The sequence below is a fragment of the Aulonocara stuartgranti genome (assembly GCF_965226115.1).
Source record: "Aulonocara stuartgranti genome assembly, chromosome: 3".
NCBI lineage: Eukaryota > Metazoa > Chordata > Actinopteri > Cichliformes > Cichlidae > Aulonocara > Aulonocara stuartgranti.
The window spans coordinates 56,146,237-56,166,760 of NC_138941.1; the positions used below are offsets into that span (position 1 = coordinate 56,146,237).

General features: G+C 41.3%; 1 protein-coding gene across 4 annotated transcripts in view; it reads right to left on the reverse strand.

Moving 5' to 3' along the window:
• Window positions 1-913: 913 nt before the first annotated feature.
• LOC309701682 (endophilin-A1-like) overlaps window positions 914-20,524 on the reverse strand; it is a 56,012-nt gene continuing 36,401 nt past the window's right edge. For 2 of the 4 annotated variants that reach the window (XM_082525834.1, XM_082525835.1), the window contains exons 2-9: window positions 8,971-9,039; window positions 7,823-7,895; window positions 7,570-7,713; window positions 7,268-7,401; window positions 6,983-7,141; window positions 6,425-6,528; window positions 6,202-6,332; window positions 914-4,710 (exon numbers count right to left, since the gene is read on the reverse strand). In XM_082525834.1, the coding sequence (XP_082381960.1) occupies window positions 4,514-4,710; window positions 6,202-6,332; window positions 6,425-6,528; window positions 6,983-7,141; window positions 7,268-7,401; window positions 7,570-7,713; window positions 7,823-7,895; window positions 8,971-9,039 (1,011 nt within the window). In that variant the 3' untranslated portion in view covers window positions 914-4,513. The remainder of the gene's footprint in view (window positions 4,711-6,201; window positions 6,333-6,424; window positions 6,529-6,982; window positions 7,142-7,267; window positions 7,402-7,569; window positions 7,714-7,822; window positions 7,896-8,970; window positions 9,040-20,524) is intronic. The other 2 variants (XR_014275216.1, XR_014275217.1) reach the window with 2 other exon arrangements.

The window sequence follows — 20,524 nt, forward strand, 5'->3', positions numbered from 1 at the left end:
AGTATCAAACAGTCCGTTTTAAAAAATGTGTGACTGGTAAATTACAACTAGAATTCAAAGCAGAGATGACCAAGGTGTTGTCGTTTTCCTTTATCAGTTGATTTGACATAAACCCAGAACTATACTTAGATGCCTATTTCAACAAGTAACACATGTAATTATAGGTTTGTAGTTCTGTCCTCTATTTCGAAGAGAGCTCTTAATATTACTGGAATGTTTCAGTTATTTAAACTGAGTCATCTCTCTAATTGTGAGTCCAGATCTTTAAAAGTTGCTTTATCAGAGAACCTTTAACAGTAAATAATATCAACCTTTTTCATATGGTCGTTGTCAAAGTAGACTCCTTTACACTGCTTTTAACAATACTGCAGATCTGTCCAGAAACTGAGAATAATGAGAAGCATTTTGGCATTGTAGCCATCCTGCTAGATGCTACACATCGCGTTTGCAGCAGGGAGCTACCACCAACACAGAGTTCTTACTAACATTTAACTATTCCAGCAACTGTTTAAGAGAAAACTAGAATGAGATATCTGAAGCATTTGGCTAAAGAATGGTATAATTATGCCTGAGATTATGACAACAGGTTCAGAAGCAAAAAAGATGTCACGATCGTAGGGTTAAAATAAATAAATGAGTAAATCTTGAATTTAGTGAGATGTTTAAGGGCATTAACAACATTCTGATATAACAAAATGTATCATTCTATGAACAAGAAGGCAGACAAAATTCTAAAACTTGAGTGCAACCTAAAAAAAAGTTTGGTCATCAAACAGCAATTTTGGTCATCACGCATTACTTTGAAGCTGACAGCTGGTTGCTGGTGAGTGTTCCAGCCACTGGTTGCCTAGGTTACCTTCTATTGTTATTCACTATCAGGTCATATGACAATACAGATATTCTTCACTATTCATTGTCTGTTGGCTCTCAGTCATCCAGGTCACTGCAGTCTAAGGAGCTTGTAAAGAAAAGCGTCTGGACTTCTTTAAGTTTGTTGATGATGTTTCACCTCTCATCCAAGAAGCTCCTTCAGTTCTTAGAGTTGAAGAAGCTTCTTAGATGAAAGTCCAGAAGCTTTTCTTTCCAAACTCAATAGACTTCACTCTTCATTGTTATATACTTCAGTTGCTCACCTGGAAGATGAGAAAAGTTTATCTTGGATCCCATCCTTTTCCCTTTGCCAGTGGTTACTTTGGCCATAGTCGCTTGAAGTCACTGAATGTCACGGACTTCTTATGGCCTCTGGTTGCCACATTGCTATGAATCAATTCCATTGTGTGCAACTTTACATTATAGATATTATTCAATGCAGATGGTTTAGCGAATGACTTCCATTGTGAATATGGCACATCTGAGCTGCACTGACCTTTGTCGGCCCAGTTAGTTGCCATTAAACACAGCTATAACAGGCAACTGGTATCATGACCAGGCAAAAATATAGTATATTCTCCCTGGTAAGCTATCGGGATTTTGACATAAACAATGTGAATCTGGAATTTAGTATTAGCATTACAACAGGTTTCATGACAGCAAAATGTTTTGATCTTGCTTTACTGTTTCAACATAAAGCTTAGCAACTAGTGTTAGAGAGTTTTAGTGTTTGAGACCAAAATACTAGAAGTTTTTCATTGCCAAATAACAATAAAGTTGGAAAGATTCTGAAATATTCACCACGGAATTTCAGATACTTTGTTTAGTGGGAACTATGATCATGTAAAATAGTCGGGCCCCTAACAGCACTCTAAAGATTAAAGCGTAGATGTGGCGTTGCCTGCGGTGCCGTGCACGGAAGGCGGATACACCCGCCGACTTAAGCATAGCGCTGGATCATGCGATGGTTGGTTGCTGTGGTAATTTTGAGCTGGCAGCGGGAGAGCTGCAGCTCTGTGTGTTTGTGTGTAAATAAAGGGTGCAAAGCATGTTCATGTTACCTGGTCTGCTGTGGTCATTCACAGTGGTGCCGAAACCCAGGACGGGAGGCTCGGCAGACTCAGGACTGGGCAAGCAGAGAGAGGAGATGGTGCAAATGGTGGCTGAGCTGGCAGCCATGCAGAGGGAGCAGGCGGCGGTGTGTCGCCGGCAGCAGAAAGAGCTGCCCGACACCGCCGCCACCCCCACAGGTGCTCCCCGACACCTCTGGGGTGGCCGGTCCGCAGCCTGTCACCGCACCCTTCCCCACTCCTCGGGTGGGAGTAGCTTGTGCCCGGCAGGGGCCAGCTCCCATTCCTGCTCTCCGGAGGAGGGACAAGGAGCAACTGCTGAGCCCACCACTAGCTCACCCACCTGCCCAGCCCGAGCTGGAGGTCAGCGTGGGAGGAACTTGCTACACCATCGCTGGTGGTGGAGGAGGCATGCGAGGGTCCCCGCCAGCCGGAAGCGGGGGTGGTGACGGAGGGGCCGCGCGAGGAGATGGAGGTCCCTGTGCCAGGGGAGCATGCTCAATTGGACGTGCACGCCAGACCGGCCTCACCCCAACCAGTGGCCGGTGTACACCGAACATCTGCCCAGCCGCCTGTTAGCTGGGGCTCACGACCGTGCCAGCCGCGCCGCGTCCACCTGCCACGCGGCTGACCTCCGGACCAGCTTCGCCGGCGCCGCTGGGTTCGTGGGCGGCCACCTGAACTGACACCCCTTGGCCAGGGGCCAGGGGCACCGACGATCCGGGCTGATCCCCTCTCCCACTCGTGGTGGTGGAGTAGGTTCGGCCGGATGTCTGCCCGGCCTCAGTCGGGCGATGGGGGTATGTGGCGGGGTGGGGCCTGCGGTGCCATGCAAGGAAGGCAGATGCACCTGCACAGCATCTGCAATCATGCCCCGCTGACGGGTCCTGTGATGGTTAGTTGTTGTGATATTGTTGAGCTGGCAGCAGGAGAGCTAAATCTCTATGTGTTTGTGTGTAAATAAAGGATGCAAAGCACGTTCATGTCATCGGGTCTGCCATGGTCATTCACAGTAGACTTTACTGATACTTCTCAGACAGATTGTTGGGTAGATATTAATTGTTGTAACTAGTGCTCCCAGCGTTAATCTCGTTAAAATGGCATTAATGTCATTTTAATGAGATTAACGCTGGGAGCACTAGTTGTAACTGTTCATCAGCTACTACATGTCCTACTGACGTGCCTTTTGGCAAGGGAGTATCACCTCCCAAACTTAATTATGTTTCTGAGCATGAGTTATTGAAAATCTGAAGAAATCTAAAATTGCTGTTTTTTAAAGCCATCTAGCCACACACAGTCATGCATGCAAAAGCCACATATTTAGACAAATCAGCAAGCTCCTACTCCACAGAGTACAAGGAAACCACAGTATATAGAAAGGAAAAAACAAACAAACTTCTTTCTCACTATGCATACTGGAATGTTCAAATGTGTATCAAATAAAAAACAAAAACAAACAAGGCTCTGTTCAATAACATTCATCTGTGGCTGTGATGGCAAATCAGTGCTGCTTGGTAAAAAGAGTAACCCAAACTTCTCCTTTTCATCACTTGAACTTCTGCTTAGTGATGTGTTGAATGAGTTTCTTGATCCTCAAGCCTCAAAACCCACCTAAAAGTTCCATTTTACAAGATAAATGGGTTTAAAAACAAGTGGATAAATGTTCTCTTTTCCATTCTAGCAAGACCAAGCTTACTTCAACACAGTCAATCTTTTTTTGGCTGGATCATGCATTCAGCCACTGAATTGAAATGCTATGCAGTGTCAGCAAAGGCAGAGGGTGTTACAAAAAGAGCTAGAAAGAGGTTGAAATATACCTAAATCGTAAACTCTATGGATCTGTGGCTCTGGGTTGTTATTTTGATGGTCTACAATCTGGACTATGGAGCCTTTCTAAAAGGTAGTGCTACCCAATGAAAGAAAATAACAAGACAAGAGAAAGTAACAAAGATAGACAGCTGGTAAAACTGTGACAGTTTCTGAAAAATTTAGGTATGAAAAAGAGCACAAGAAGGCAAGTTAAGGTAGAAAGAACAGTTACTTTTAGAGAAATACAGCAAGAAAAGAAGAAAGAAGACAGTCTCACAAAAAAGCTGTCAGGCAGCTAAACCGACAAGCAGGAATTTGTGCTGGCTTGATCATAAATACAGTAAGAACAGGTCAAAACGCACATACAGACACATACATGCACGTACATATACACCGTGCCTTATTCGCAAGTCTCCATAACCTCACAGTATTCTGTGCTGCCCGGCCAAGCACTGCGCTATAAAAGAACATCATCTCTTTGTCTTTTCATCTCTTTCAGTCCCTTGCTTATGCAGCTCTCACGCTATAATCCTCCTCTCCCTTTCTTCTTCTACTCTAATCGCTGTTCTACTGCCGCATCTTATGTATCCCATCTCGGGCTTCTCTCTCGTTTCAGTCCATTTTGTGAAAGCAGAATCGCACAGAAGCACAGAAGAAGAAGAAGAAGAAGTAGAAGGAGGGCGTGGTTTGTTGTTTATGCAAATACAGGCTGTTTTCTGGGTGTCTGGATTGGTCGAGGGGAAGCGGAAGGTTGGTAACAGGACCTAATGAGGGAGCGGCACCAGAATATCCACATAATTGATGGGGAAGAAGCCCGACTGGCCGTTGATCATACCCTCGTACCAGTTGTCATCGATCTGATTGGTCAGGGTGATGACATCCCCCTCTTTGAAGCCCAGCTCACCTTCATTCTCTGGTTCAAAGTCGTAGAGCGCTCGACAACATGGCTGGTCCATAGGGGCTGTGAATGGACAGAAGCAAAACATAGTGAGTCAGTTTCACTCTCTATGCGGCATTTTTGGTTATCTGGTTTGTTTTGGTTTAGCTTAATGACACTGTTACATACGGGGCCTATTTTGTTTTACTTAAGAATTTCTTGCTGTGCATTGAACGGGGCTAATTTGCTGGATATCAACATAATGGTTTGACAAGGCTCACCTGTTAACTGAAAACCATTTTAACTAACTTTGAAATCCTGCACAACTAAAATCCAGAGAAAGTCAGGAATCTTTTAAATAACTTTGTATATTTCATAATTAAACTTAAAATAAAATCATGCAAGTCCATACAAGTAAATTGTCTCGAATATGAAACAAGTTTAACAGACTCTAATACTACTCTGGAAGGTAGAAAGAAACTTTCAGCTGCTAAATAATTTCCCAAGGGGATGCCACAGTGGATGGATGCGCATGCTAATTTGGAACTCATCTTTGCACCAGATGCCGAGCACTGGGAGTACACTAGCTTGCGACCCCCGAGGCTTGGTTTGTGTCTCCTTTCTGACATGCTTTAATTAATTAATCTTTTTTTTTTTGGGGGGGGGGAGGGGGGGGGGGGGGCTGGCAGGCAGATAGAGCAATGAGCCACTGTGATGGCCTTTTTTTGATGGTGAAGACTCATTGTGAAACCTTGAGATAAGCATTTCTGATGTCGTTCCTGTGTTTTTCCAATTGAGGTGTTGAACATGGAGTCTGACTGAAAATTAGACATACAGATAGACAGATAGATAACGACTTATCAATCACAAGTTTGCAATGCCAATCAGTCCGATTTGCCTCACAGTTATGAATTTACAAGGCTTCACAACAGGACTTCACAAACCAGTGGGTATGTGGCCAATAAGTCTGTTTATAGGCCTTTCAGAAATAATTTTTGACAATTTTGACCCAGATCAGGAATATATATTAAAAAATAAACACAAAACTCTCTTAAAGATGACTTTGAAATAGCGACTAAGATTAAAAACATCAAGCAATTGAGAACTGGGGCAATTTTCTTATACGCTTAAATACAACCAGACTTATTTTAACCGGTGGAGTTATTCCCTGCTGATTGCTTAAAATAGGGTTAATGCACTGCTGGACTGATTTCACTCCTCAAGGCTTTTATGTAGAGTCTGTAGTATCTATCGCTTTTACAGGATGCATCGTATGTTAAGGTTCAGTGCCTTGCACTTGGCAACATGGACAGGAAGGGCTAGGAATTGAACTGCCAACCCTGCAGTTAGTAGGCCAAACCGTTCTTCTAAATCTCATCTGAACTCCCACGGCTTCTTCTATCTGGTAGATGTGCTCGTCTTTTTGCTCAGACTACATGAGGCATCCCAGATCCTGACTTACCAAGACACTACTGCAGATACCTCATCTCTACTGGACATTATTTGACAGATACCACTGAGCTGGATACTGGTAGTCATCTAACTGCACATCGAAGATTGACATCCTCTCTCTACCTGGTGATCTTCCTGGGGATTTGGCAGAGTGTATCCCTCCATTGTGGCTTTCACTGGGTGGCAGCAGCTCCAGTGTCATTCTGGGTTTTGGAGTGTACTCCTTCCTCGGTTTACTGGACACTTCTTTTATCCTGGAAGGAAGCCACACAGTTAAGTTCTATCTAACCACACAGTCTATTTTTATAGCTTTATTTCTATCCTGAGTAGGAGGCTGGATCGATACCTGTCCTCCATCTTCCTGGAGAGCTGTTGGAGGATTTCAGAGGCACGACTGTGGTATTCAAACTGAGCTTGGACCAATGCTGAGAGCTGGCTCACCTGCTCTATCTGCAACACACACATAAACGTGTTTTTTGTTGTTTTTATTCTTCCAAACCCATCCTCCATACCCACGCTGGGCTGGCACTGGTTTGGCACAGCAAGGCACAAGATTGCTTGTCTTTTCCATGTTTGTATATAGCATAAAATTTTTTACTTGGAACATGTCAGTAACAAGAATAGACCTTAATATTTGATTTCATATGTTCCCCCCTTTTTTTAAAAAACAAACAAACATTGAACATGTTTTTGTGGCTGTAATATAAAATCTTCTTTTAATTTGCTGAGGGCACAATATGATTAGATTTTCTTCTTCTGATTGGTCTTCAAAACTCTGTTTTGGTATTAATGATCTGAGATTATTTAACACTTTTCTCTGTAGAGCTAAGGAACATATTTACCTTCAACTCTGATAATAATAAGTTATGGTGGAATTGGAATACGTATATTACATTATCCTTACGTCGCTCTCCAGTAGGTTAAACATGCTCTGCTCTGCGATCTCTTTGCTCTCATCAAACTTCTCCAGTGCCTGTTTGATTTCGTCATCCTGGACTTTCCCCTGACGCTTCTTCTTGTAGTCGAAGTCCAGACGTCGGCCTTCCATCTTCTTCAAATGATGCTGGAATAGATGAGAAAGGAACATGTGATATAAACAATTTAAGATTCATGTTGAAGAAGAATTCAACAACATGTCACCATTATAAATTCAATTTCCCACAATATCTAATGTTACTTGTTTACCGACCTGTATCTCTTTGAGGTCTTTATCATGAAGATTCTGCAGTGGATCAATAAAGTTCTGTTTAACCTCCATGTCCAGAGCATCTTTCACCTCCCCGAGTTCCTTCATCGCCTCACCAGCATCCATGAGGGCCAAGCCTGGAAGTAAAGTGAGAAATTAGCAAAAAGCCAATTTTTCTGAGCTGCCAAGGTTGCTACCTGCTTATGACCTATTTTCCTCTATTATCTAATCTTGAATTGGAAAAAATAATTAAAAATGGTTAACTTTCTGATACATCTTACGTCATTTAACAGGTATACATTTACCAAAGCTGGACTCCTCTCCTAACTCCCGTCCAAACTTCAACATGGCGTCTCCTAGGACGGTCTCAGCCTGCGGATAACCAGGTCCTTTTTCCTGCCCACGGATCTTTGACATGGTGTTGATCATACTCAGCTTGGCTCTTGATGCTTTAAAAAGCAGAAATAACATCAGTAACATCAGGAGTCACAATTTGAATTACAATATAATAGTTTTGCAATTTTTTTTAGCATTCTGCAACCTTTGTATATTTAATACCTGGGTTAGGCTGAAGGTACTCTGTAGTTTTGGTCATGATGTCCAACACTGCTCTGCTGGTGACGTCCACCTTCTGCAGGGGAAACACCAGATTATCAGCATGTCAACTGATACTCACTCGTATAAACAGAGTAGAAAGTCCAGGAACAACTTCAACTACTTCCAAACTGCATAGAGCAACTCCAGCAACGTTTTCAGTATGCAGTATAACTATTTTTCTTCCTGTGTATTTAGGCTTGTGGCCTTCATTAAAGTAATTATGAAACATATAACATGTTTGGAAGGATATTTCATAAAGCAGAAAAAATAAATCAAAACAACAACATGGGACCAACACTCATACAGAGTGATTATCTCTGGCAATAGAAAACTTGGGTGGTACCTTATATAGCCATAACCTGGAAAGGTGCAACTTCACCCTCAGTGACATAGGCCTATAGATAGGTCTGCCATCCCCTCTACCAAATATTACTAGGGGAAAAATGTGTATTCGCCAACCCTACAAACAACCCTACAAACTAGAAACTTAGAATGTTCACCTTCAAATTGGAAGCTTAATGTCGAAACCAATGCATTTTAAAAAGTGCACTTTTACTTTGAAGGTGAACGCTCTGTTTCTGTTAATGACCACGATGAAGGCCAACAGCTCATCAGTTATTAATCAAGTAATAAAGTTGCTCTATATACTACATTGAATACAGCTTTGCAATATTTTCTAGATATATTTAGATATACATTAAAAAATCTGCTGGTGTAATACAGGTTTACAAGTTAGTCATATGTGGTCAAAGTGAAGCAACACATAGCAGCCAGTTAGGCTGTAGTTAGAGCACCAAACTTTACCTTTACGTATGTCTTGTTTAATTAAAAAAAACAAAAAACAAAACAAACAAAAGTATGCTAGTCTATCTCTGCTGTGCCCACTTACTTTGTGGATTAGATCCAAGAAGTATTCTGGCACCAAACCTTCTCTCAGAAAATTGTCATTGAAGCTTCCAGGTTGTTTTAGTGATTATAACAAGTATAACTTTTAAATTAGCTAACCTCTACCAGCAGAGGTAAGAGAGATCCAGTTTCTCTCTGCTTCTACGCTTAACACTAAGCTAAGATTAAATCTGGTATCAGATCACAGACAAACAGGTAATTACCTTCTCCATTTCTTTAAAGTCATCATCTAGCTTGGTTCCTTCCGCCCCTCCAACCTTCTCGCTGACTTTCTGTAATAAGAAATCAGAGGAAAGAGACAGAAAGGGGAAGAAATATGGTTAATACTTTCATATTTGAGTAGCTTTGATTACTCAAACCCACCCTCAGAGGAAGAAACACCAAATTGCGTTTAAAGTGGTAATGAAGAAAGTTAGAAAGTCTGGCTGTGTGATAAGAGCAAAGGCAGAAAAAAAAGTGTTGTACAAAATAATTTATGCAGGAAAAAAGAGACGAGAAGGAAAGTCGGTGCAGTGACAACAGCTTTCACTCAACCTTTGATTCCTCGATTTTTTTGTCTTCTACTTTAATACCATTAGAATACAGTGTTTCAGAGTGAGTCAATAACAGTTTATTTTCATCTGTGTCCTTGGCCTGTGCAGGCAGAAATTGAGCAGTTTAAATTCTCAGAGAGTCTCTTCATTCTAAATAAAACCTCTTTCAGATGGCCAAGCATCTCTCGACTGATGAGCCGGCTTTCTGCTTTCACTGCAATGCTTCAATATTTTTCTCAGAAACACGTTCAAGCCAGTGGCACCACTGAGTTCATAGACAGCAGACAATCTGAATCTGCGTTCACCTGGTATTATGTTCACCCTCATTAGATGTCTCAATGAACCGTAACACTGAACCTCCAGCGCTAAAATGTATTTTATTAAGGCTTATTAACTGATGAATGTATCAAGAAAACATAATAATGTGATTTTTCTTTCCCGCGGTCTTCTTTTTAGACAGACATGGATATTTCCTGTAAGTCAGCTGCAGCGCACCACAAGAAAGCAATTCAGATGTTTTTACAATTGTTTTGAAACCTGCAGCTTTCTCGCTATTATTGCAGCTGAATTCATTTCTTTGTAAGAGCCCTGTCAGATACCAAAGGAACTCCAGCTGGGAATATTCAGCTGACTATATTACATTATTCAATAAAATAATAAAAGGTTAAAACTTGTAATCACTTGTTCTGAGAATAAATCACTTTTTTGCTTGATTTTTTTCTTTTGTTACTGCAGTCTTGGTGTGGATATTATCAAAATGTGGACATTTAAAATGTTAAAATACGGGTTAGGACAACAGAAGATTGCTCAATTATGCCCTGGGGGACGGGGCTATGGCTCGCTACATCCTCTTGCAGACCATTACATGTGGAAACCATTTGAATACAAGCGCGCTGATCCACACAGGTGTGCACACGGGTGTTCACTGTTTGTAGACTTAAATTACACCTTTCTTGGCTGCTACTTCAAAGCACATTGTGCGCTGTCTGTCCTGCGTGCTGCACAACAACATTGAATATTTAGTATTTACTGCTGTTTACACTTAGCTAGATTAATGCGATGGTGTTGTGTTTAGTATGTTGCTTTGGGTTTTTTTTTGCTTGTTTTCTATTCTTCTTCTCTCAACAGGTGATCCAGGAGATTTTTTTTCTCCCACCCTTTCTCACTGTCCCTCTCCCCTTCTGTTTTTCTTTTCCTTCCTCTTTCTTTCTCCCTTTCCTATCCCTCACTCATGTCTGTCCCGTCTGTAACATCTGAAAATAAAATATAATAAACAATAAAAACTAAGATCGATCAAATGGACCAATACGGCAATGCCACGATGATCCATTTGGCAAAGTAAATCCACTGGGTATCCTTGTTGGTCTTCAGACAACAATTCTGACGGCTAAAGAACCAAATGGGACAGGCAAAAAAAAAAAAAAGAAAAAAAAAGATTGCTCAATTATGAATGGTACTCTTCACGAATGTGATGGATGATAATGGATTCATTTACAATCCCACCATCACAGTTCTGGGAGTTTGAACACCAAAAAGCCTCCTGGCTTCTCTATGAAGTCACTTCAGTATGTGATCTTCAAAATGAGAACCAGAGCTCAGTTAAACAGTGTAAAATAATAACAAAGAACCCAAATCACCACAAACTCACCAAAGAGACCCCAAATTACCAAATAGCTCCAATCTAACATAACAATAAACACCCACAGAATGACCTTAAAGATACACAAAAGACCCACAAACACCCAAAAATTAACTACAAAGAGACCCAAAAAATGAGCGAGAAAAACACCCTTAGTAATCTAAATGACACCAAAATGATGAGGAAACAATCATAAAGAGACAAAAAAGAACAACAGGCCACAAAAAGACAAAAGCTTACAGAGACCCAAAGCAGCCACAAAGTGACCACAAAGACACAAAATTACAGAAATAAACCAAACGAGAAGGAAAACAGCCACAAAGAGACACAAACTTAAAAAAAATAGGGGGGGGGGGGGGGGGGAAACAGCCTCATAGAAACACAAAGTTACCAGAACGGCCCTAAAGACAAGCAAAATAATCAGAGACAAGAGATACAAACAACCAGAAACCAACCATTCAAAGACAACGCAAACCACTCAAAACAATCAAAAAGGATCAAAAGCCACCAGTAAATGGCCACAAAGACGACTGAAATTACCAAAATAATCCCCACCACAAGCAGAACAACCCTGAAGAGACACAGAAGAAAAAAGAAATGAGTAACAAGGAAAGGGAAATATCCATATATCAGACACCCCTGTGAAGTAAGGAAATTAAACACTTAAGAGACAAAACAAACACAAAGACACACTTAATTACTGAAATGATCCTAAAGACAAGCATAATTAACCACAAAGAGTCCACAGACCACCAACAAACGACACAAAGTAACCTCAAGTAATTCATCTCTTTCAAAACAAGCAGTACCAGTTTTTCTTCACTTAACCAAAATGTGATTATTTCCTCTAAAAATCTCCTCTTGTAGAGTTCAGACTGAACAAAAAAAGCAGGACTTAACGTTACACAACTACAGCCCTGTCTGTAATAACAAAGACATAGTGGAGCGAATGAAGTCTGCACAGCAAATACAGCAGACTCATCACAAATGCTGTGACCTCCATCTGACTGCAATCACACTGACGCTCAGTGAGTTATAGATATTGCCTTGCTTATATATAGATCTTTGTTCTGCTCTGCTTGTCACTGTAGGAGAGGGACTTGCTGCAGAGTGACACTGCTTGCTTGCTAATCGCCTCAGGTTGCAGGGAAGGAGGAGAGAGGGATTTTCCACAATCGTGACTCATATCAGACACCCACAGCTTAGTGAACCCATGTGCACCTTTCCACTTATCTATGCAGTAGATACCAGTAAACAAATGCATAAAAACAACATATGGCAACAACAGCAGACAGCTGCACTTATGTATGCTCATGCGTGACGGGTGAAAATGAATATCTGAACTGCTGTTGCCACTATTGCAGTACTATAAGAAACCGTGAAATGATCATCCGAAACAGTTGCCAAACATTTCTCTTAAGTTTCATACACGATTCAACCGATTCAAATGTGCTGCATGTTTAAAGTATGATGTTAGAATGACAAAAAATAAAGTTCCATCAAATAAAGTAAAAACTAATTAAATATACATATTGTAAACATTAACAGTCTGCAATTTGGATTTTTGTTTTTTTTTTTACAAAACAGAATAATGTAATTTCATTGTTTATGTAATACAAATAAGACTAATTAAGAAAACTAAGCAACATACCCCATTGCTCTAGCTACCAAATTCAGCTAACATGAATCCTGTGTGAATGTTGTTTAGCATTATGGCACGAGCAACCCCGACTACCATCTCTTCTACCTAAAAAGGCAAAAGACATCCAGAAACAAAACACTCGAGCAAGGCCAGAGAAGAAAAAAAACAAAAACCCAACAACAAATACAAACAGGCAGTATAGTGGTTCACTCAGTGAGGAAACTCCTACACCCATCAACCACCCAAATTAGAGCCCAAACACCAACACATAGATGTGACAGAACCCAGATATCCCTACCCACTGCAACCCACAGTGAAGATCGGGAGGCAAGAATGAATAAACATTTGGTTCTTCTGACTCCTTTTCCAACAGGAAATCATCAACATTTGTTTTTTTGTTCGTGTAAATATGCTTTCAGTGATTTATGTTTATTTATTTTTTGTTTTTGGTTTGGTTTTATGGTTACTAAGACCTGTTGCTTATATGTTCGAAATAAACATTTGATTGACTGATTGAATTTCATAACCTCTAAAAATGATCACTTGGATAGGAGCCAATGAACTGGATATGCAGTAGTCAAAAGTAACTCCACTTTAGCAGCAACAGTAACATATGTAGTCATACCAAAGGTAAAAATTAAAGTGGACTTTTCTGGTAAGACTTGTTTCTCCATTTCTGCACACATGGAGGCAAATTATGAAAACATGCAATTCATGGAATGAGCAGCTAAATATGTGTCTGGTACAGCAGATGTCACACATCTTCATCAAAGCAACAAGCCATGCAAGCATAAAGATAAATATGTGCTTGTTTATGTAACGGCTTGTGCACCTGAGCACCTGTGTGTGCTTGTTATGACACAAGGCTGAGTGGGTCTCTCAGACAGGCAGAGAGAGCGAGGCGACATAATAATGAAAAAATAGAAATGATGAAAATGTAAAAATAATGAAAAACAATAGCGGGGAAAGAAAGTGAGCAGTACAGACAGATGAGGAGGAAGATGCAGTTACCATGGAGACAGGGAGCTGACTGCATCCTTTCATATTTCTGAGAACCAAACACACACATTGGCAGCCCTCCTGTCGTCTGCAAGGCGGCTGCGGAGCGGCGCGCTGACACGCTGTTACGTAACTGCTTCTCTCTCAGCAGTGTTGCTTTCTTGTAATATTTCCCTCTTACTGTCCTTCCATGCTGTATGTGACGACCCACGTTTACACCTCGCTGATGTTTATTTTTCCATCTTTTAGAGTGGAAACACTGCAAGCTGTACATCATCTAGAAAGGTGCAAAGTCAGGTTTTCTTCACAGAGTTTCACACCATGTTAGCAAAAGATGTAAGTTTGGTTTGAGGGAAAATTCACATTTCTGGAGCTCTCGAGGTCTCACTGTACCTCCATAATGTTTTTAACCTTTTTCCTATTTCAATACAGGGCTTTAGGCATCTGCTGATACTGGTTACTGATCTGACACCAGTGTTAATTTAATAAGCTGTATCCCTCAGCCTGAGGAAGAGGCTAATAAGGTAACATGAGGCTAAACTTCAGCGCTTTAAACCTACAGCTCGATGACTGGCTGTCCCATTGGTTGGCTTTGCAAAATGTGAAAACTCAAAGTCTTCAACACTCTGAGAAACTTCCATCAATTCACCACAGCTTATCCACTCCAGTGTCGCAGGAGCTCTAGGTCAATCTCAGTTGCTACTAGGTGGACAGGTCACCATTCTACCTAACCTTTAGCCAATAAAGAATCACTAGATAACCCAACATTCAGGTGTATGGACTGTGCGAGGAAACTGGAGGAGGGAACCCACACAGGCACAGGGGAAACATGCAAACACCCCAGCTAGCTTACAGCCTCGAACCATCTTGCTGTGAGGCAACAGTGTTGCCAGCTCAGGGCCTAACTTCAGTGAACATCCTTCAAAAGTCCAAGATCACATGATTCTAGGGATTAGGGTTCTTAGATCTCCAACCTGTTGACACTGTTAGCTTTCGCCATCCATGCACGCAATGCTAGCTTTTCCTGTTACCCAGCAGCCCAACCTTTTTTTGTGCCACGGACCGGTTTATGTCCGACAATATTTTCAGGGACCGGCCTTTAAGGTGTCGTGGATAAATACAACAAAATAAAACCAGTACCAGTACCAAAAAAAAAGATGATTTATTCATAACACACATGTAATGTTTGTGCTATATGTGTAAGGTCGGGGGGATTCCCATTTCACTGCAGGGCAACCTGCATGTGACGAATAAAGCTTTGATTGATTGATTGAAAAGATCCAGGGAAACCAAGTTAACGATAAAAACAATTAAAAAAATAATGCAAAAATTGATAAAAACCCTGAAAACCAAAAGATTTCACACCCAAGCCTCAACTCTCGCAGCCCGGTACCAAACGACTCCGGTCCATGGCACAGGGGTTGGGGACCGCTGCTGTTACCGACCCCTTTGGTATACTGAACACAGATCTGACCGACCCTTTGTTAGACTTGTATGAAGCGAAAACCAAATCCCTACATTTTTGTTTAACCCAGAAAGGCCAAGCATATAAAAGGAAAAAAACATAAACAAATATGGCTTTTGTCACAATCTATTATAAAAGAATTATACCTTTGTGTGTGGATGCCTCTGCAATTTACAAGGCATCTCACTATAAATTCCACAGCAGTAAACACACCAATTAAACTTCATCACCAGACGATTAGGCTGTTTTTAAACACAGAAAACAACCTACACCTACAAGTGCTACTGGCACTAGAAAAATAATTTTTTGGGGGAGTGTTTCGTTGATTTGACAGCACACATTTAAAGCACCTTCCTACACTCCTTCATTACAGCATGGTAATAACAGTGTGCAGCTGCAGTTGTTGAGGAGTGGCGACTTTCACAAACACACAGTGTTTTACTGTAAAATACCTCAACCAACTGTGGAAAACAGCACCGTGTACATCTCAATAACAGCATGATTTTGTTTAGATACAGTTTATTTTTGTACTTGATAATGCAAAGAGTGAATCACAGCACAGATAGAAGAGAGATTTGCTTAACACCACAATTACATATAACTGATGAGCTGATTTACTCTACCGGGAACACCGGAGCAACAGGCGCTAATCAAATTATCACTCCTTCACCGATTCCAGGCTGTCACATCTAATTTTAAAAACATGACATTAGTCTGTTTTTGAGTCAAAGCTGCCTTCACGGAGATACCAGATACTAAACAAAACCCTGATAAAGTGATGACAACACATTTAACCTCGAGCACAGTGTAAACATGACAGATTACAGCAGAAATACAATCTGATTAACACGAACAATATTTCTGTGCCATTCAGTCTTTGTCAGGTCACAAAAAGCATACGCACTACCGACGATCATGAACACATGAGCAGCTCTATGCTTTAGGCGTCAGATTTTGAAAAACAAAAACACATGCCTTCAAGAGGACCGATACTGCTTTTTCTTATTTCCTGTTGCATAAACATGAGTGTTTATGGTAAACTGACTGCACTGTTACTCATGTATTGCTTTCTGAGTACTTATAATGCTTTTAATTACAGGCTACACCCTCTTTATTTTAACATTTACGCACTTTCTGTATTTCACACATACAGACTTGCACTCTGATGAATGCATACAGGGGAATTCTGGGGGCTTTACCTAAAGAGACTGGGGATTGAACCACTGATCGTCTAATTGGTAGACAAGTCTACTGAGCTAGGTTTCGTTTAACAAGGTTTAATAATGCCGCTCCCTTATTTACAAGGGGTCACCACTAGGGTAGCTTGCTTCCTCCAATGAACTTTACAAGGAGCAGGCATCATAGGAAAGTTGTCTTAAAGAAGCAGGAGCTAAACTGCTGAACTGAAACTGCTTCTCAGTTTTCAGCCCAGGAGGTTACTGCTTAGCCTCCAAGGCTTCAGAGCTGAAAAATAAGCCATTGCAGAAAGTGTCATAAACTGCCGCTGACACTGACACTTGAGGCCTGGAGTTGGACACTGCTGCCATAGAGGTTCAAGGCCAACTTCAAATAAAAAATAAACATGTTAATGGTGCAAGGTTGGGGAGGTTTTCAGTCATCCAGGTCTTGGTAATCTAAGGAGCTTGGAAAGAAAAGCAACTGGACTGAACCTCTCATCCGAGAATCTTCTCCAGTTCTAAGAACAATGGCGGAGAGTCCTTTTCCTTCCAAGCTCCTTCCAAGTAAATAATGGTTTAGTCCTTATGGATACACTTTCCCCACTAGGTGATTTTTCTTTTTTAAAGGACCTCTTGTTTATGTTGTTGGTGCCTTTATGACTATTTTCCATGATATTATTTGTACTTGTACTAAAATACCATCCAACAAATCCTCCAGCTGTAGTTTTGGTGAGTGATATTCTAATTACTGTACGGATACAGCTTGCTAACCATGTTTGCTAGCAGTAGCTGACAACTTAGGACTCTACCTTCTCATGTGAATATGTCCACTTTTGACTTCAAGAAAGTCAAAGTGGCAGCAACCATTTGCTAATGTTAAGGCTTCAAAATTTAGACTCCAAAAAAGTTAGAAAAGGTGCCATCCTGGTAGTTGTGTCTATCCCTTATTTACCCTTGGAGGATTAGTGGATTTGGATTTTTTTTACTCGACAAATCACAGAAAAAGTTACTTTTTTGGCTTTAAACACATAAAAACTCAAAAATGGACCCAGTGGGTGCTTCTAGAGAAAGTCATTTCACACCCACAACCTCCCACACACAAACAGAAACACAGACAGTAAAAGCTAACCACCTTTTAGACCACTGAGGCATTAACAAACCCCATCTGTTCTACATCTCTCCACCTCCACAGTTGCTCATTATCATTTTCTCTCCTTTCCATCCTCTCTCTGTCCTTGATTTCCCCCTCACCCCTCTCTTTTTTTTGCTGACTCACTCCAACTGATGCCACAAAAAAATAAACCTAATTACAAGACTGCCATAACAGGAACGACAGCGAAGAGGTCAAAGGTCAAAGGTTGTGGCACCTTGCCAGCAGAGAGAGAAGATAGCTTTTCCTCCAGCTGACATAAATCTTGTTTGGAAGGGAATTGGGCAATCAGGGAGAGTAAAGGTTGGCAGCCGGAGTCAGCTCATCTATCAGTCTGAACGGCTGCCAAAACACTCAAACGCCATCTTGAACTGTAGATGGATAAAAGGCTGGATTGATGGCAGGCTGTTATGCCAAAATGTAATAAGGTTGATTTATAGAAAAACAAACATTTATATCTCCATCAATATTTTGAAATTTCTGGTGATTCTGGCCTTTGAAATTTTTTATTTGGTAATAAAAGATAATTAAGCATTTTTAATGACCCTCAACCCAGCACGCTGTATCACTAGTTTTCATTTTACTGCATTTAGGAAAGAACAGCTGAACTTGTAGTTAGGGGTGGACGATATTAGATTAGATTAGATTAGATAGAACTTTATTAATCCCTCGGGTGGGTTCCTGTGGGAAATTCGATTTCCAAAAAAGCACAGCACCGACAGAAGTTACAGAGTTACAGAATATTACATATATATATATATATATATATATATATATATATATATATATATATATATATATATATATATATATATATATATATATAAAAACACCCAGCACGCCCCTGCGGGCGGTTTATCCTTCAAGCTCGGGTCCTCTACCAGAGGCCTGGGAGCTTGAGGGTCCTGCGCAGTATCTTAGCTGTTCCCAGGACTGCGCTCTTCTGGACAGAGATCTCCGATGTTGTTCCCGGGATCTGCTGGAGCCACTCGCCTAGCTTGGGAGTCACCGCACCTAGTGCTCCGATTACCACGGGGACCACCGTTACCTTCACCCTCCACATCCTCTCGAGCTCTTCTCTGAGCCCTTGGTATTTCTCCAGCTTCTCGTGTTCCTTCTTCCTGATATTGCTGTCATTCGGAACTGCTACATCGATCACTACGGCCGTCTTCTTCTGTTTGTCTACCACCACTATGTCCGGTTGGTTAGCCACCACCATTTTGTCCGTCTGTATCTGGAAGTCCCACAGGATCTTAGCTCGGTCATTCTCCACCACCCTTGGGGGCATCTCCCATTTTGACCTCGGGACTTCCAGGTTATACTCGGCACAGATGTTCCTGTACACTATGCCGGCCACTTGGTTATGGCGTTCCATGTATGCCTTGCCTGCTAGCATCTTGCACCCTGCTGTTATGTGCTGGATTGTCTCTGGGGCATCTTTACACAGCCTGCACCTGGGGTCTTGCCTGGTGTGATAGACCCCAGCCTCTATGGATCTTGTACTCAGAGCTTGTTCTTGTGCTGCCACGATTAGTGCCTCTGTGCTGTCTTTCAGTCCAGCTTTGTCCAGCCACTGGTAGGATTTCTGGATATCAGCCACCTCCTCTATCTGCCGGTGGTACATACCGTGCAGGGGCCTGTGCTTCCATGATGGTTCCTCGTCTCCCTCCTCTTTCTTGGGTTTCTGCTGCCTGAGGTATTCACTGAGCACTCGGTCAGTTGGGGCCATCTTCCCAATGTATTCTTGGATGTTCGTTGTCTCAACCTGGACTGTGGTGCTGACACTCACCAGTCCCCGGCCCCCTTCCTTCCGCTTAGCGTACAGCCTCAGGGTGCTGGACTTGGGGTGAAACCCTCCATGCATGTGGCATATATATATATATATATATATATATATATATATATATATATATATATATATATATATATATATATATATATATATATATTATTAGGGGTGCAACGATACACAAAATTCACGGTTCGGTTCGGTTCGATACTTTGGTGTCACGGTTCGATATTTTTTCGATACAAAAAAAAATGTTCATGCCTTTTTAATTTGTCATTTATTAAAATTATAAATATATATTTTAACACAAAAGTACAGTTTTTAAATTTAACCCTAACCCTTGTGCGTGTTGTTTTTTAGCTCGTCATATTGCAGCCACAGAAATTCTTTTGTCCATGAAACCATAAAGCTGCACTTTCTTTTTGCCTTATAGTCTGATTTGTCATAACTTCTCCGTTTTGTGGTAAGCTTTTCTTTGGCTGTCACTTCTTCACCCTGACCTGTCTTATTTGGCTCAGCAGAACTAAAATATATATCTGTCTGTGAAGGTTCTCAGTCATCCAGGTCATCGTAGTGAAATATATATCCTGCCGCACTCACATAAGCTCAGCGATTCTCTGCGCGATCAACCTCTCACATGTTTAAGCTGCGGGAGATTTCACTTGTCATGTTTGCGTAGTAAGCTAACAATTAATAAGACGATGTCAGAGGAATTGGTGCACAAATTATCATCACTCACAGATCAGTGCTGTCGCTCTCTATACACAGTTCGCGCGATTGCAAAGTGAAAGCAAAAAGCGCAAATTCAAACACGATTTCAATATGTCACATATTCACAGTGGCTCACCGATGCCAATGACATAATTACCCAGCTACATTTCTGAAAGAATGCAAAAGCATTGACATATATTTTTCCTTCCTACAATAGCCCGACAGGCAGGGCAGAGATAGCCCCGGGACGTCGGGCTAGCGATATTGCGAGCCCTGTATCTGATTGAGGAATCACTCATCTTTGGAAAAGAGAGTTTATTACAGAGAAATGTCTCTTTCCAAAATAAAAGCTATACTATCTGCTTCTTCTGGGCTATATTCTCAGCAGCATATTAAACATATCAGGTCTCCATAAGGAGAATCCTGTGCTAACAGCTGTCTAAATGACTCGGCTAAAGTTTGTAGCATGCTTGTTGTTTTTGTCTTTGCACTAGGATGATGTCGGCGTAAATGTGCAGTCATATTCGTTGTGTTCCCACTAGTGCTTTCAGGTTAATCTCGTTGAAATAACCTTAACGCCACAACACGGCAAATCTCCGTTAACGAGCTACCCTATACAGAGGGGCTAGACGGCCAACACGTTAACGAGCT